The sequence below is a fragment of the Hyperolius riggenbachi genome, chromosome 5 (genome assembly GCF_040937935.1).
Source record: "Hyperolius riggenbachi isolate aHypRig1 chromosome 5, aHypRig1.pri, whole genome shotgun sequence".
NCBI classification, from domain to species: Eukaryota; Metazoa; Chordata; class Amphibia; order Anura; family Hyperoliidae; genus Hyperolius; species Hyperolius riggenbachi.
In genome coordinates this window covers 271119216-271135866 of record NC_090650.1, presented here as the reverse complement: position 1 = coordinate 271135866, position 16651 = coordinate 271119216, and the positions used below count along the sequence as shown (strand labels likewise).

The 16651-nt window shown below is 41.1% G+C and overlaps 1 protein-coding gene across 1 annotated transcript in view; it reads right to left on the bottom strand.

The window, feature by feature from the left end:
- JARID2 (jumonji and AT-rich interaction domain containing 2) overlaps positions 1 to 16651 on the bottom strand; it is a 221212-nt gene that overhangs the window by 16615 nt on the left and 187946 nt on the right. The window contains exons 10-15 of the mRNA XM_068236929.1: positions 16202 to 16320; positions 15856 to 15926; positions 13707 to 13821; positions 8348 to 8453; positions 4014 to 4196; positions 1331 to 1461 (exon numbers count right to left, since the gene is read on the bottom strand). Of these exons, the coding sequence (XP_068093030.1) occupies positions 1331 to 1461; positions 4014 to 4196; positions 8348 to 8453; positions 13707 to 13821; positions 15856 to 15926; positions 16202 to 16320 (725 nt within the window). The remainder of the gene's footprint in view (positions 1 to 1330; positions 1462 to 4013; positions 4197 to 8347; positions 8454 to 13706; positions 13822 to 15855; positions 15927 to 16201; positions 16321 to 16651) is intronic.

Here is a 16651-nt window from a genome sequence, read left to right as displayed (position 1 = left end):
GGGAGGGGGGGAGGAGACACAACCACACAAACACAGAGGCTACCTATTACTGCGGTCTTCGGCTGGGGAGCATGCAGCAAAATAGACTTACCGTTGTTATCTGGGGGAGGGGGGCCTGAACCCGAAGGCTAATAATTACGGCTAGGAAGGAGGAGGAGGTCCTTGGGGAGGGGGGGTGACACCATGAGTTACCGCACCGTGAGACACCAACCCTAGTGACGCCTCTGCTCCTACTGCTATGTAATGAGGACAAAGTGACAATTAACAAAGTGACACGTTTCACCTAGAAAGAAAAGGTATTAGTTAATAGCAAGCGTCAGATATGCAGCACACAGGCCATAGACATAGCAACATATTTCTCCTCATGGACTCATTTCACAGGTACTTGAAACTGTAATAGCTTTTCTCCTTCTGTGCCAGCTCATTAGATTTAAAGATGAAAAAAAAACAAGAAAACTCTTTGCAAACGGTTCCGTAGTCCTTTCCTATCTGCTTAGCACCTCACAAATGTTCATTTTTATGGTCAAAAATCCTGGCTTACAATAAAAATGGATTCCGGTCTGAAATTGCATTGTGTCCCTTTTGGGTATGGGGCAGAAGAAGAGAGCCATCATAACTTTAAATACCTCACTTTCAGAGTGAATTGAGCCCATATGTAAAAAAAAATGCTGCTGTTACACTGTATTTTGAAATGATCAATACAAAAGGATGGGCTAGCCAATGGACAGTTTCAAAGTACAAAACCGCATAAATAGTTACGGTCAATGTTCACCAGTCACCTTTGGAAAGTATCGCACTATATAGTAGACAAAAAAAAAAACAGAATTACACAGGAAACATGACATACAGAACACCTGGAAGCATTGCTAGGCTAGGGAATAGAACACGCAGTATTGCTGCTTTTGGCAAGCCTGCACCGACATATTTTGGCTTACTTAGAGCAGTCTTCCGTAAAGGGGACAGTTCACGCGCCAAATTATGGCAGCGTTAGAGAAAAAAAATGCTGTCCCATTTCTCAGTTTGTAGATCGAAGTGAGGTAAAATGGACCTCCTCAGGACTTTTAAGGCAGTCGCTTGTTTCTGGTACTATCTGAGCCCCGGCAAATTCCAGATAGCTCAGTATTTAAACTGTAAACAAAGTTTTGCCGCGATGCAAAACTCTGCCCCTGCAGACGGGAACAGAAGGTTCCAGCTACGAAATGACACAGTACTGGACGCTCCTCTGCATCCAGCACTGTGACCTCCATGCCTAAAGCTGTTCAAAGGCAACAAAAGGAGAAACAGTGTGTTAGTCGCAAGGTACACATGTATAACGCCCCAATGCTATTACCTGAGCTCTCCGAGCAGAGAAGAAATGGTGTCCAGAGTTGGACTGTTCTCCTTTTTTGCCTCCACTGTTGCAATCTGATACAGTAATTTCTCCATGGAGAAGGGCTTTGCAATGTGTCGACGTTTCATTTCCTGAAAATACATGACATATTCAGCAGGTGGAACGCTTGTGCAGGAGAGGAAAAAAAAAAGAAAAAAAAAAAAAAAAGGAGGTCAAATCCTGTGCAGTAAATCTTCCTGCTCAGCTCAGGTGCTGCAAGCAGTGTGCAGGTGTGAGCTGTGCTATCAAGCAATATGTTACAGGGCTGAGTCATTCTGGAAAGATGTCACACATGAGCTGTCTAAGGCCCCGTTCAGACTGCAGAACGCGGACCGCAACGCATGCGGACCGCAACGCGTACGAACGCACGCCATCCGCGTTCATATGCGTTGCGTGGCTGATCCCATCACTGAAAAGTGAATGGGACAGCCACGCGTTTTTACAAAAAAATGTGTGCAGCATGCGTTCCCGGACCGCACAGGTCCGGAACGCATGCAGTGTGAACATCAGACATTGCACTGCATGCATTGTCTGATGTCGTGCGTGTCGGCCACCTGCACGCGTTTCCAAAACGCGGCTGGAAACGCGTGCAGTGTGAACGGGGCCTTACTCTGTGCAGCAATGCCAGACTGAGAAATGTTGGCAGTGTGGGGTAAATGGAAAGCATTTTTAAAAGTTATGTAATTTATCTACATTATTCTACATTATTCTACATTACAGCGGCTTTAGTTTAAAATCATGATGAGAAATCTGCTGAGAGAAAAACAGCAACGTGCAGAAGAGATTAATGTTAATGCTTCACTGACTTATCGCTAGTTCTCTGCTGACTTGCAGCATTAAGATGCAGAGCGGTTGCGGAAAGTATAAATATCTGCAGTCACAGGTCAGTGAAGAGGAGAACAGTGATACTGTATCTGTCTATAGGATATGCAGGCAATAGGATATGCAGGCATTGCACTGGAAAGGAAAGAAATACTAAAGCGGAGATCATTATAAGTTCCTGATTGTAACAAGGTTTCATTCATTGGTTCTTAGAGGACCACTATCGCAAAAATCGTAACATTTAAAATGCATGTAAACACATTCAAAGTAAGCAAGCTTCTTCCAGATTAAAATGAGCCATACATTACTTTTCCTCCATGTCACTTACAGTAGGAAGTAGAAATCTGAGAGATCCAACAGGTTTTGGAGTAGCCCATCTCCTCATGGGGGAATCTCAAGGTTTTTATTATTTTCAAAAGCACTTAGCAAATGGCAGTTGCTCCATCCAACTGCCAAAAAAGTGTGCAGCGAGCAGGGAGGCTGGCCAGCATCTTTGTATAAATCCTTTTCAGGTAGAGTCTTTATAAAGAATAAAGGCCTTGCTGAGAATGCTCCATGAAGAGATGGACTAGCCCAAAACCTGTTGCTTCTGTCAGATTTCTAATACCTACTGTAAGTGACAGCAACATAGGAGAGAAGTAATTTATGGCTCTTTTTACTCTGGAAGAAATGTAAAATGTAAAATACATGTAATAACATACAAATAAGAAGTACATTTTTTCGCGATAGTGGTCCTTTAAAAATATGGAAATGATGGTGAGAATAGCAAGGGAAGCTAGTCAAATCAAAAGTCACTCTCTTTTTCATCTTAAAGTGGCCATACATCGCTCAACTTGGCAGCCAATCGACCATCCGATTCGATAATTATGGTATCAAATGAAAACTGGTGCCGCCAAGTGCATGCCCGATCGACGAGGACACAAATTTTAGGCACATATTGATCAGACATGCTGCAAGATGTCTGCTTTTGTGGTCGATAGTGTGTGCGGCGGTAACTGCGAGCGATATGGGGACGAGCGACAAAACCCCCGGCCAGGGACGGATCTGGGGGGGGGGGGGGGCAGGCAGGTATCTTGCCCCAGGCGCAGTTTGTTGAATTCTTAAAAAGGCGGCAAAATTTGGATGGGGAATGGCAGTTTAGGCGCCAAAACCTGATCTTTAGGCACCAAAACTGGATGGGGAATGGCAGTTTAGGCGCCAAAACCTGACCTTTAGGCGCCAAAACCTGACCTTGCCCCAGGCGCAACTTGGTCTAGATCCGTCCCTGCCCCCGGCGCAGTTCCCCCTGTACCCCCCCCCCCCCCCCCTTTCTGCATTTCTACATTACCTGTCCTATGTTGCCTATCGGTCTTCGGAATCCTGCTGCTCCACTAGCGCTATACATACCACTGGCATATAGCAAGTGGTGCATGTGTGACGTCACACACGACCTAAACACTGGCTGCGTGTATAGCGCTAACGTAAGACAGATGGGCACCGAGCAGTGGGCGACATAGGACAGGTAATGTATAAATACAGTGGACTTTTCATGCTAAAATCAATCGGAAATTGGCCTGCGGTGTATGGGCAGCCGACAGATTTCTCTCTAATCAGATACGACAAGAGAGATCTGTCTCTTGGTCGAATTTGCCCATCATTGCTAGATATCCATACATATCTTTATCTAGATCTTTAAAGTCTCTGAAAGAGATATAGCAACTGTGGGAAAATGATTGACTTATTTATCACAATTCATGAAAATATACAGCATGATAAAAACAAACTGTGCCATACAAACAACAGAGGATTATTACATTTGCCAACACTCAAATTGTATACATACCTTGGCAGTTTTGAATCCCATGCTTGTCCACTGGGTGGTAGCAAAGTGCACAGTTTCAGAAACACTGTAGCCACAGCACACTTTTGACACAAAGGATCCTGGGAAGCAGACAACAAACTGTCCGCTCTGCTGTACAGTACGGTGCACCTTGATCCCCTCCTTGCAAAGCACCTCTGGGGAGATCTGCAATAAGGATGCATGTGAACACAATCAGCCTGGCTCTTGAGAATATTCATGCAGACAGTACTGGATGTTGTGCTGGATGAGATGCTGCCTACCCGTCCCTCCCCCACTTAACAGTCGGCCATGACTGACATTTTGTTTAGACTGCAGAAAGACAGCTGTGATATAAGACGCTGAGCTCTAGAACGGTTTAATGGCCAGTCAGTTCTTACGCAAACCATCAATGACAGAGGAATCTCTAGATCCTGTTCTGTACTTCACTGACATAATTGTGCATGGCAGGCTTTCCAATCATTATATGAATAAACATTTTTACAATAATACAGGAACCAACAACAAAAATATGCTTATTTTATTTTTACAGTGTACTGCTGTTTACAATAAAGGTACTGAAGGGCAGGCTTCTACGATTTTCATCACTGTGAAACGCCCTTGAGTTTTGTGATTTACATGGGATCGGAAAAATGCGCGCACAAGTCCTAATTTTCCACTAGCAATCGCAATTGCATACGTCAGCAATTGCGATTTTTCAATTTTGTTATGCGATTGCGATTTTTAATTTGCATTCCATTATCCCTCTTAAAATCGTTCCAGAAAGTGATTGCGATTTGCAAATCGAATCACTATAGTGGAAAATACTTCTCATGAATTCTATGATAAAGTAGCAACTATAGCGATTTTAAAATCACTAGCGATTTGCGATTCAGCTATGCAGTGGAAAAAGGCCCCTCAGTATTTCTGGACGTGTTTGAGACTAGCTTGGTCTACATCAGTGATCTGTATAGGTGTATTTGGATTGCTGACTGAAGCAGAGTTTCAGGACAGTTTTCTAAACATTTATATTTTACTTCCTAAACAAATAGGCCTTCATTTATGTTCAGTATCCTTCAGGATATTTGTCAGATATTTTAGTTAAGTCCAAATACACTACAAAAGCAGCTTTATGTTATAGCTTTATAAAAAAAAAATGTAGCTCTTCATAAATCCATTTTGCTCTATCATATTAATCTGTCTTTCTAGCACAAAAGTCTAACTGTACAACGTAGCCTAATCACTGCACCTGCATTGACCTAGAAAGTCTTTTAAAGTCTTTTATTTCCTTTTAAACAATACCAGTTGCCTGGCAGCCCTGCTGGTCTATTTGGCTGAGTAGTGTCGGAATAACACCAGAAACAAGCATGCAGCTAATCTTGTTAGATTTGACAAAAATGTCAAACACCTGATCTGCTGCATGCTTGTTCAGGGTCTTTGGCTAAAAGTATTAGAGGCAGAGAGTCAGCAGGGCTGCCTGGCAACTGGTATTGCTTAAAAGGAAATCAATATGGCAGCCTCCATATACCTCCCACTACAGTTGTCCTTTAAAAGTTAAAGGTCCTGGTTCTGGTTATCTTTTTTTTTTTTCTTTAAGTTCAGGAACAACAGAAACGCACAAGGTTTTGTGAATTGCATGTCTGTTTTGCAACAAATATACTGAAAGTACCTGGCTGGTTGCATCCTTTAACTCCTAGCTGCCAGTGAAGTGGGATTTGCTACCACAACACAATTCTGCCCACCTCCTCCCTCTGTTGAGAAATATTTACACTTTGTAGCCAGCACTGCAACTCAACAATTCCTCAGTGTTCAGTATGTCAAAGCATTTAACACTTTTCACATCTCACATGGCTCAGCATTATGCCCTGCCTGTGAGAAGAAATGTTTTTCACTACAATTTTATTTAGCCCTTTTATAAAGATGTCTCTGTGCACCCAGGGAAAGAATAGTTGGTACCTCATCCCAGATTACCCCGACTACCTCATGATATGGTTGGTGGTGGGATAGAGGCAGGGGTTTGGGCAGCTGTCCATTAAACAGCAACAAATTAGAGAAATGCTACGCACAAAACATTGTGGATTTCTATCTAATGCAAACCGCCATATGCATTAAACATAGGAGTATGAGCAACCGCTTTAATCATTTTTCCTGATTAAAAGGAATCTAAAACTGACAGGAATTCCCATAGCATATACTATAGAGCCACTCTGCTGGTCCAGCTTCCTCCAGCAAGTAGTTACCCTCCTCATACACTGCTTACTACTGGATTATCATCCCCGTTCTGTAACCTAAAGTCAGAAAATGGGAGACATGCCCTTGACCAATGACATTACAGCACTCTGCAGCAGATGTATGAGCTGTTTCACCAGGCGGTTTTAGAAACACAAATCAAAAAGGGTAAAAGGCTCTCTGTATCCTTGCAATTGCAAATGAGGCTGCTTTGAACAGCTGGGCTTTAAGCCTACAGGTCTATGGAGACCAGATGAAGCATAATGCGCTCTTAAATGTAGGTACCAAATTTAGTTTACTCCAGTTCACGGTTGCCATGCCACTCAGAGCCTATGCACTCTGGGAACCTGAGCTTAACTCTTTAAGGAATCATTCAGTCATCTAGCCCCTGAGTTTTCTTCACTGAATTTTAGCTTAATTAGCTCTGAAATATACCAGCATTATGCCAGCTTGGTGCATTAGATTATCATCACATGCATTTGTTCATACAGCAGACAATGACATTTAATAAAACGGATGTCATTGTCTACGGTGACCAACGTAACATGCTTATTGTTTAGGTAGACTAAGATTTAATGATTTTTTTTTTTTTTTGTCTTTTCAGGGTTTGCCTTTCATTAATCTTTCACATAAAGAGAAACCACAGGCAACCTACAAAGAAGCCGTATCTGTGGATTGTCCTAAAATAGCAAAAAATGTCCAAAATCAGGCAGCATAATTGACCTATGGAAGAGTGCTGAGATGTGAGATACTGCCGGTGAGGGGGAAGATGAGCCTATCACTTCTGTACCACATTGATAGTTAAGAAACAGCAGATGAACACTGCCAAATTACTGTCTGCACTAGACAGTAAACTCTTCACAATGCAAAAAAAGACCAGCACTTATGACTTGTACACACACTAGGCTAAACTTGGCAGAGGCCGATGGTTGGGGCGGTCTCAGAATCTAGTGTGTGTACAGTTGCCCCAACACGTCCTTGAAACAGCAACAAAGGTGGGTGTTGTTACCTTCTTACCCTGGCCAAAGAAGGCCAGAGTGGGGTAAGGAGCTTTAAGCTTCGTTTTGTCGCCAGGAGGATCGAGTCCCGATCCGTATGGACGATAATTATTGCGTGTGAGAATGCACCTTAAGGCAATGAACACTTCACGCTCAACAAAGTGTATAAACACCATACATAACAATTACAATGAACACACTTGGTGGAATGACAGACACCAAAAAACCTAAACACCTCTATTTTTGTTTTGCATAAAGTGGGTAAAGGTAAAAAAGCCCATGCCAGATTTGAATTGCTATCTATGTGCATTCCTGCAGCAATAAACACGTTCCTCTAATAGCCTGTAGAATGTTGCAATATCACAGGTTTTATTACGGTTTGTATTTCCGATCACAACACTCTGCTCACAGTAACAAGGTCGTAAAGGAAAACCTCTGCCATGGGGGACACAAAAAGGAATAAAAAACTGACACGTTCTTAGCCTCCGACAACTTACGCAAAACTAAATAAGTATTTTTTACCAGTGGCGTAGCAATAGGGGGTGCAGAGGTAGCCACCGCATCGGGGCCCCGAAGGGTCCACCCTCTATCACAGTATTAGCTCTCTATTGGTTCTGTGCTGGTAATAATCACTTCTATAGATGCTTTGAATAATAGTAATGGCTTAACACACTCTTCCCCATCCCCCTCTTGCATCTCTGACACTGGTTGTCCTTGGCAGGTTTTGGTGCGCCATATCAATTGTTATGTATAGAGTGCTTGGGGGGCCCCATGTAAAACTTGCATCGGGGCCCATAGCTCCTTAGTTACACCACTGATTTTCACTGCAGCCATGTTTTAAAAATAGAAGCCAACACCCCTATGACTACATACTGGCGTAAATCTCCTTAGGTGCAGATAACAATGGATGGCAACAGAATATGTTTCCAGTGAAAAATAACAGAGCAACACTGCAAACCAATAGGAGGAGATATCTACAGTAATATAGTGAGTAAAAATATCTGTAAACATATACTGAGAGAGTCCTGGCCATGCCCTGAATGAACTTTATTGGTTACAGACTGAAATCTATGGGCTATATGCTATATACACAGTGTAACACCAAAGGCTTACCATGACGTTACTTTCAAGCATTTGCAGACCAGGAGTACCATTGGCTTGGAGTAGAGTGTGTACCACTTTGTCAAGTTTGCTCTCTTCCTCAGCAGGAATGCAATACCTGTAAAACACAAGCCCTGATTCAGCATCATGATATTCGGTGTATAGTTAAAAAATATGAACAAAAAAAATTCACTTTAATTGACCAACAGTTAGATGCAAAGTAATTTTCCAAGAATAGCTATTTAGGAAACAATTTGAGAAGATGATCATTATACCATTTAGGGACATATTTTGAGTGAAGCAGGTGATTATGGTGTGTGACACAGGACTCATGTCAGTAGTGTTAGGCATAGGTAAGGGGGAGGTTAGTGTTAAATGTAGTCAGGAGAGGTTAGTGTAGGGTGGGGGGTTAGTGTGAGGTATAGGTTAGTTAGTATATGGAAAATGTTACCAATATTCTACTATCGGTAGTAGTGCTCAATCAAACCCAAATTAACTGGGTGTCTTTTTTTACATTTGTGAATTTTGAGAACTGAAAGCATTATTAATGCCCAAACAGTAGAATTCAACAGAGTAAAACCACTGCATAAAAACAACCCTTTTACATATAGTACACGTGTGTTAGTCACTGAAAAGCAGAAAGGAAAACAAAATGCATCATCAGTCTCTCATAGCAGCATTAAAGGCTACCGCAGGTGACATGTGACATGATAAGATAGACATGTGTATGTACAGTGCTTAGCACACAAATAACTATGCTGTGTTCCTTTTTTTCTCTCTGCCTGAACAGTTAAACAAAAGGTATATAAGTGGCAGTTCCAACTTCCTGTCTGAGTCAGGACTGGGTCAGACTACAGTGTGACCCTCACTGATAAGAAATTACAACTATAAACCACTTTCCTAGCAGAAAATGGCTTCTGAGAGCAGGAAAGAGATAAAAAGGGTCAATAATTTAATAGTTAATAGTTTAATAGTGTAATCAGGAACAGAGCTATAATTTTGCCTTCCCATCCCAGACAAACTGCATTGTTGTTATGCATTTATATAGCCCTGACTTCAGCAGTAATTGTTCCTAACAGTTTTAAGACAATTTGGGGGAATAAGTCGACTTACCAATATGTTGCCCATCCCGTGTTCCATGTTTAGAACGTTTCCATACACAGTAGCTTCCATTTTCCACATGGAACCCCAATAGGCATCAATTAACCTTCCATATGAAGCCCCTCTCCCTTTTTTCTAGACTTTCCTTTTTCATGAGCAGATCCCACAACCTCCAACGTACAGCATGTTGTTTGCATGATCAAGTCAATATGACACCTTTAGAACTAGCATTCCATTTATGAAAAAGAAAACCACCACAAGCATATTTTTATTGTTTATATCAACACTGAAAACTATGTTATCATGCATGAGAAGGTCCAAACCTATTATGGAGTTAAGATCTTATAATACCTATACACAGTAGGATAGATGATAACTGGAAGTACAGCGTGATCTCAGTATGTTTGCAGCGCTTGGCATGAAAATGTGCTTGCCATGTCATACAGGGCTTGCCTGAGCAATCAGCGGAGACTGGAGAGGAGCAGGAAACCTCTTGTGGTGCCTTAAACAAAGGAAGACACCTGTGGCTGGTCTGTAACATTCCACTTTTCTCCCCTGTAAGGGTCGGGTTATGAGTTATCACGCATTTGTGAATCAAGCCCCCTGTATTGTGAGGTGAACACTGTCCCAGTTACGTTATCACATCATTTTAGGTCATTGGCTTATGCATTATTCCATGCATCATTCCTCTTTGTAGATTTTGGATAAGCAATTTATTTTCTTTTTCTTTACACTCTTTTTACTCAGTTTGTCTTCCTTGTCAAGGGGCAATTTGCACTAACAGCACATGTGCTGGGAAGTCTATGCGCATGATGTATGAGCTAGATTTCAGGTAAAGCAACAGAGGTCGTGGGTATAGCGTGATAAGATTCAGACGAGAAGCATTACAATATTTAGAAGCGTTATTGTGATAGGAGCCACTTCATTGTTTGACTTGTGGGAGTAGTACACACAATACCATTACTCATATTATACAATGTGTTGAACAGAAAATAAACAGATCTGTGATGTTTGGGGCGGCACTGTTATGTTGAATATGCAAAGATATGTGTATGGTTGCTGCAAAGTGGAAGGAGGAACTTTGGAGTGTATAGAACATTTATTTTATTTACATAAGCTTGGGCAATAAAAACTGTCTTCTGTTCCTGCTATGGCTAATCAATCTTATGGCAGTAAAGAGCCTTGTTTCCAGAAGTCCCATATTAGTTTGGCTTGTGATTCTTTGCCTTCTGCTCTCACTGCCAAACACTCATTGGTCCAAATTTCAGTAGCTTTTCTAATGACCTATTCAAGTACGAGATTAGGCAATTTCCAGGATTTTGTAGTGACCCATTTGGCTGCCAGAATGATAGTTTTTAATGGGTTTTATAAAACTTTTTACATGAATGTCTATTTTGCACCTCTTGCCAAATCCCATCACCTTGGTCCATGATGTTTTGGGTATTGTATAGGGCCTATGCCTTGTTGTACTTGTACTATAGCTTTGCATTTGCATTTGTGTGTAATGTGGACATAAAAGTTTCCCCTGTAGGATATCTATGACCTTTGTAAACAGGAGACATGAATATGGGATGGTATGTAAGGACACATGAAAACACAAGAAAGAGTGAAGAGAGCAGCATTGCAATCTGGGATTTAAAATATTATGTAAGCAGAAAATTTGCCAGGAAAGCATGTTGAGAATTTTATTTATGGAAGTAGGAGAAGGATCAGTGGGACATTATAAGAGCAGTATTTCTAAGGACCCCGGAGATACAACAGTAGAGCATGCTGGGACTTTTAGATGTATTCAGACATGGAAGGCACAAATGCTGAGACTTTTGCTGCAGATGCAGGAGAAACTAATGAAGTCTGCTAGGACCGATAGATGTACGAAGAGATGCCAAAGGGACATGCTGGGTGTTGTAGATTTACAAACAGAAAAGATACTAGGGCATACTGACAATTTTATTGGCATGAACAGGAAATGTAAAGTGTTGGGGTTCTACAGATCTAACAGACAGAACATAGGAGCATGCTAGGAAAAAAAAAAAAAAAAAGAGAGACAATGGACCATGCTGTTGTTTTAAGTCCCACCGATCTAAGAAAAAAACAGTGCATCTACTAGTTACACATTGATTCACTGGATCCGTTGTGCGCTCATATCCTTTGAAGGTGCTGTGATCAGCTGGTAAGGTCAGGTCACTGTTAAGCTAGCCATACACTAATAGATTGAAGCCTGTAGCCATACACTAATAGATTGCAGCCTGGTGTGGATAAAAGATTCCTCTCTTTAAAGAGGGGTAAATTCCTAATACCAAACACAGCACATCGATTTTCAGTACATTTCATCAGGAACTCTACTGAAAATCGATGGAACTGCAGTGTTGCAACTGTTCAATGCAACGCTATGCACAGCCGATCGACCATCGCTTCACCACATCCCCCTTTGACTAAATTTTTTTGTCTGGTTCAACCGATCATTTTGATCAGTTTCAGGTCAAAATCAATTGAAATTCGATCGGACATTATGGGACAATTGATTTCTGTCTGATTTGATTATTCTTTGATATCGGTCTTTGTTAGCAGAAATTCTTGTTTATATTTGTTGAAATCATGCTTGCTTGGCCAAACTACATGTACTGTCATAAAGAGAGGGATGGGGAGGAAAAGCAGGCATCTTCCCACTGTGCTCAGGGGCAACATAATCAGCTGAAAAATGCCACTGCATCCAATTGCTACATACAGTGTTGACAGGCACTAAAGAGGGATGCCTGTACAAATATCAAACTGTTGCTGAAACTATTAAGATGGATCATTCAGGCCATAGAAGAATGTATTTTTTATGTCGTTTTACAAAGAACCCAAGAAAGAAAACATTAAATGTAGTGTGGGGGGAAAAAAGATAAATATATCATTTCCATCTTCACCCAGCAGCCAGAGGACTCCTCTTCCTTTATCTCTTCCCTTAACCCTCCAAAAGCAGGCCACTGCATCCTAGGTAGATGGTTTAATGATGTAGCACACTGACTTATGGGAGGGGTTATGGTGCGTAGTGCCACTCCCTTGACCTTGTGCAACGACTTTGGCTGAGGAGTATGGCCCAGAATGCCATTGTCTTGTGGAGTGCACAACACAGTTTGGTAGTCGAAGCTGAAGAAATCACATGATTGCTGGATGATGAGGGAAATATGAGGTATTTGAATGCACCTTTCCTATCCTCTGCAACTAGTAGCATTGAGATTTTAAGCCTGTAGGGAAGATTAAAGGTGGCCACTAAAGGTCCAATTTCTAGCAAAAAATCGTTGTGCGATCAGATAATTCTGAACGGATTGGTTGTAAATCTCCATTAATGGGCACAATCTATTACGAACGAATATAAAATCAGTCGTCCGATTGGATTTTTGTTGAACCAAAATTTGGATTTTCTTGCAGGTTGTGATAGATAGGAAGCAAAGATTGGTTCATTGATGGTGTAGTGATCGATGTATTACGATAACTCACTCCCAATCAGAATTATCTGATTGCTCAAATGATTTTTTGCTAGAAATTGGATCGTTAATGGCCATCTTTAGCCTGTAAGGAAGAAAGAAGAAGTAGAAATTCTTCTAGTTTCTAGAATTTAGCATTCTATTTGCATTAAAAATCTAAAGGTACTTTTCAGGGTACTATATTTAAAACAGATTTTAAACAGGACTCTTTGAACAAGTCTGTATCTCTGTAAGGAACCGTCCATTGAATTATGGTTTGTTTCACCATATTTACCCAGCAGTTATACAAGGAGGCAGTTCTAATCTCTGCAGCAGAGTAAACAGCTATGTAACTGAGCATACAGCATGTTCATAACTCCCTGGGTTACGAAGGCAATGTGTACTTACCCAGGGACCTGACAATGAGCAGAATTACTTTTTATGATGGAAGTACATGAGGCATACTCTGATAGGAGGGCAGTGCACACTGCACACAGGCTGGTTGCCAAGATGTATTACAGATGCCAATGTAAACACTAGATAGTTTCCAAGAGGAAAATGGTAGATGCTCATGTTTTAAGTTTACTTTGGACTAGGATCTGACATTAACTAAACAGGTTTCTATGCAGTGCTTTATAAAGTTCATCACCAATTCCCTACAGTTCTCTTTGAGATGATTAAATAGTATGTTGGTGGAAAGCACATACATGCACAACAATACAAAGACATAGAGCAATGTCTCCAAGCAACTGAGGACCAAGCATAATGACCCAATGTAGGTAATATGGCATAACATCAACAGGGCCGGTAGCAGCGCTTACCAAATGCAATCAGCACCAGTGTGTAAGTAGTCAATGTATGGAAGGTGATTTTGGTCTCGAGACCAGCATGAGGTAGAAAAGACCATGCCGATATTAAGCCAAGGAATGGTTACTCCTGAAACAGAAAGATAAGCGGTGATCATATGACCAAAACTGAAACACTGCATTTACTTTTCAGATCTAGATAAAAGGAAGCCTAGTTACATCAAGTAAGAAAAGCAATGAGGCTATGACATTTTATGCAGCATGTAGTTAATACTAATATTCATTCTAGTATGTCATTTTCAGAAACATATTTCTACACATTAGCCATGATTATTTACAATTTATTAGCAAATACCAGGGTGAACATGCTTAGTAAGTTAATGGTAAATGGCAATAGTTGACAAGAAATGTTTATTAAAAAAATATATAGATTTGAATGGACGGTGCGTAACTGACTTTTGAGAGATTTTTTTTTGCCATTAAAAGCCATAATTTTATATTAGATATTATAAAGACCTTGTTATAAAAGCTGGTACTTTGCACTAACACTGACCATTAAGTAAAAACACAAATAATGTGAGGCTACAACCCATCATCTTTAAGCCTGAATTATACAAACGTATGTTCTTTGGATTCCACTAAAGATGGGTATCCAATAAACCATGTAAGAGCATTTTGCATTGCCACATGCATGCATGAACGCACATACACATTCTACTTTTTCAACGGTATTCAGACATGCATCTCATGTAGATATCTGAAGCTCTTGCTCACATAACTTCATTATCTGACTACTTCATAACTAAATACTATTAATCGGTTTCTGTTTGCAGCACCACCTGCATAGAGGTCCGTAGTCAGCCATTCAGATGACCTCCTGGAAAGCAGGCGTGTGGAAGTGTGGTGTGCACCAGTATAAAGGCTAGGAAACATCTCAAGCCAGATGATCCCGCGACAACCATTGGAAAGATATTTATCACTAGTAATGAGCAAACCATTCTCCTCATACAGTATATGCACTAGACTCAATCTGGAGGCAAAAACAGAGATTAGCATATCACAGGTTCTGGCTGCCGGTAAGCCAGCAGCTGTACTAAAGCTCTAGTTAACCTCTTCTATGATTAAAGTCACATAACCCCTGATGTCTTCATATAAACAGCTTTTCGGATGGAAAGAGAGCATTCCTTCATAAGTGATGTTCTCTGAGGCATGCTCTACATGGCCATGTCTCTGCCTTACATGGGCATTCTTTGGTGTCTAGAGAGTTGCAGTGATGCGGGGCTAGCTATTAGTTAGTGTAGCCTGCCTCCATGCATGCACCCACCACCCTTGTTTTCCCTCACATGAGTGGACCTATTATCCATGACAGGGTGTGGTAAGAAAACATCCACTGTGGCACACTCCACCCTGTCCCTGCACAATCTCATCAAACAGACAGAAACGTGGGTGCTGCCATCAGTATGGGGCAGCAATCTAGACAGCAGTGTCTCCAACAAGCCTGCACGATCATCTCATGGTAACTTGAGTAAGAACCACAGGACGCAACAAAGCAGGTAAATGCATTTATAATACTGCAGAACTTAAACTTTCAGAGAGCCAACATCATGTACAGGACTGCAAGTTATGTAACAGAGAAAAATACATGGAAACTGAACTAGGGCTTTATTCATAGTCTTTCAGTGGTTTGCTAGACCCAACATTTGATATTATTTAGAAACATGCTAACCAAGAACAGTTTCAGTATCTAGTACTGGGTTCTCCCCACAATTTTTTTCCCCGCCGGGTGGCATAAAAAAGTACCCGGGTGGGGCATGACGGGGAAATGAAGGGCCAGCGCAACTCTGCTTACAGCATTGGAGGCAAGCCGATGACAGCTGGGTGCCCACTAAAATTAGCTGAGTGGAGCACTCGGCTAAAAGAGCCTGGGGAGAACACTGTAGTCTACAGAAAGCATTTAGAAGTGATCTCTCATTTTCCAGAAAGATAAACTATAAATGTAAACTACAAGCAGCATGACAAGACATTGAGATCCTGTAACTCAACAACAAATGATTTGTTACCTGTCCTTCACTAAATGGGTTCATAGTCATGACTACAAACATAACGGTTTTGCCATATTTCTTTTACAACATGTAATGTCACATGTCTGCAAGCTTTCACTTACCTGGCACAGCACCAAGATGTCGCAGGATGGATCCTGAATTATTAGGAAGGACTGTAAGATTCCATCCATGCCTAAGAAAACATGAAAATCGAGGGGGAGATGTAAGGAATTCCTGATCACTCATAGGAATGGACAATGAGGCGCAAATAATTAAATGTTGATACAGGATTATGCAAATTTGTGCATCTTTACGACAATGGTCCAATCAATTCAATTGGACTATTTTCAAATTGCATACACTTGCATACACAATTTGCATAATCCTGCATCAATGCTAAATTGTTTACATCCCATTGGCCAACCCTGATCTCTCTTCTCATGGAAGAGCATAAAATAGTCTTCTCACCTTGAAAAGGGTTCCGCTTTAGCCACAGGAAATCCACTTCCATGAGTGTTTGTGTCAACCTTTCCACAATGCACAGAAACATGGCAAGATTTCTGTTCAACAATGCGCCAATACTCTTGCTGCAAGCAAAGAATGATCATTGTTATTAATATATCAATTATTTCAATGTCACTGACAGTACAGCTAGATACCTATCCATCCTTCTTGTCTACCATTAAAAATGGACAATGAGGTGTTAATAACTTCAAGCTGATGCAACCGTTACCGTATGTTGATTTTACGCAATTGTATTCAGACTGGAACTTGACCAATCAAACTCATCAGCTGGTGCATTTGAGGGGTACGTTTCCACTACAGCGAATCTACATGTGTTTTCTGCATGCAGATTTGCATAACCCATTACAAATAATGGGACGGTTTCCATTTCTGCGGGATTTTGTGCGGTTTGTC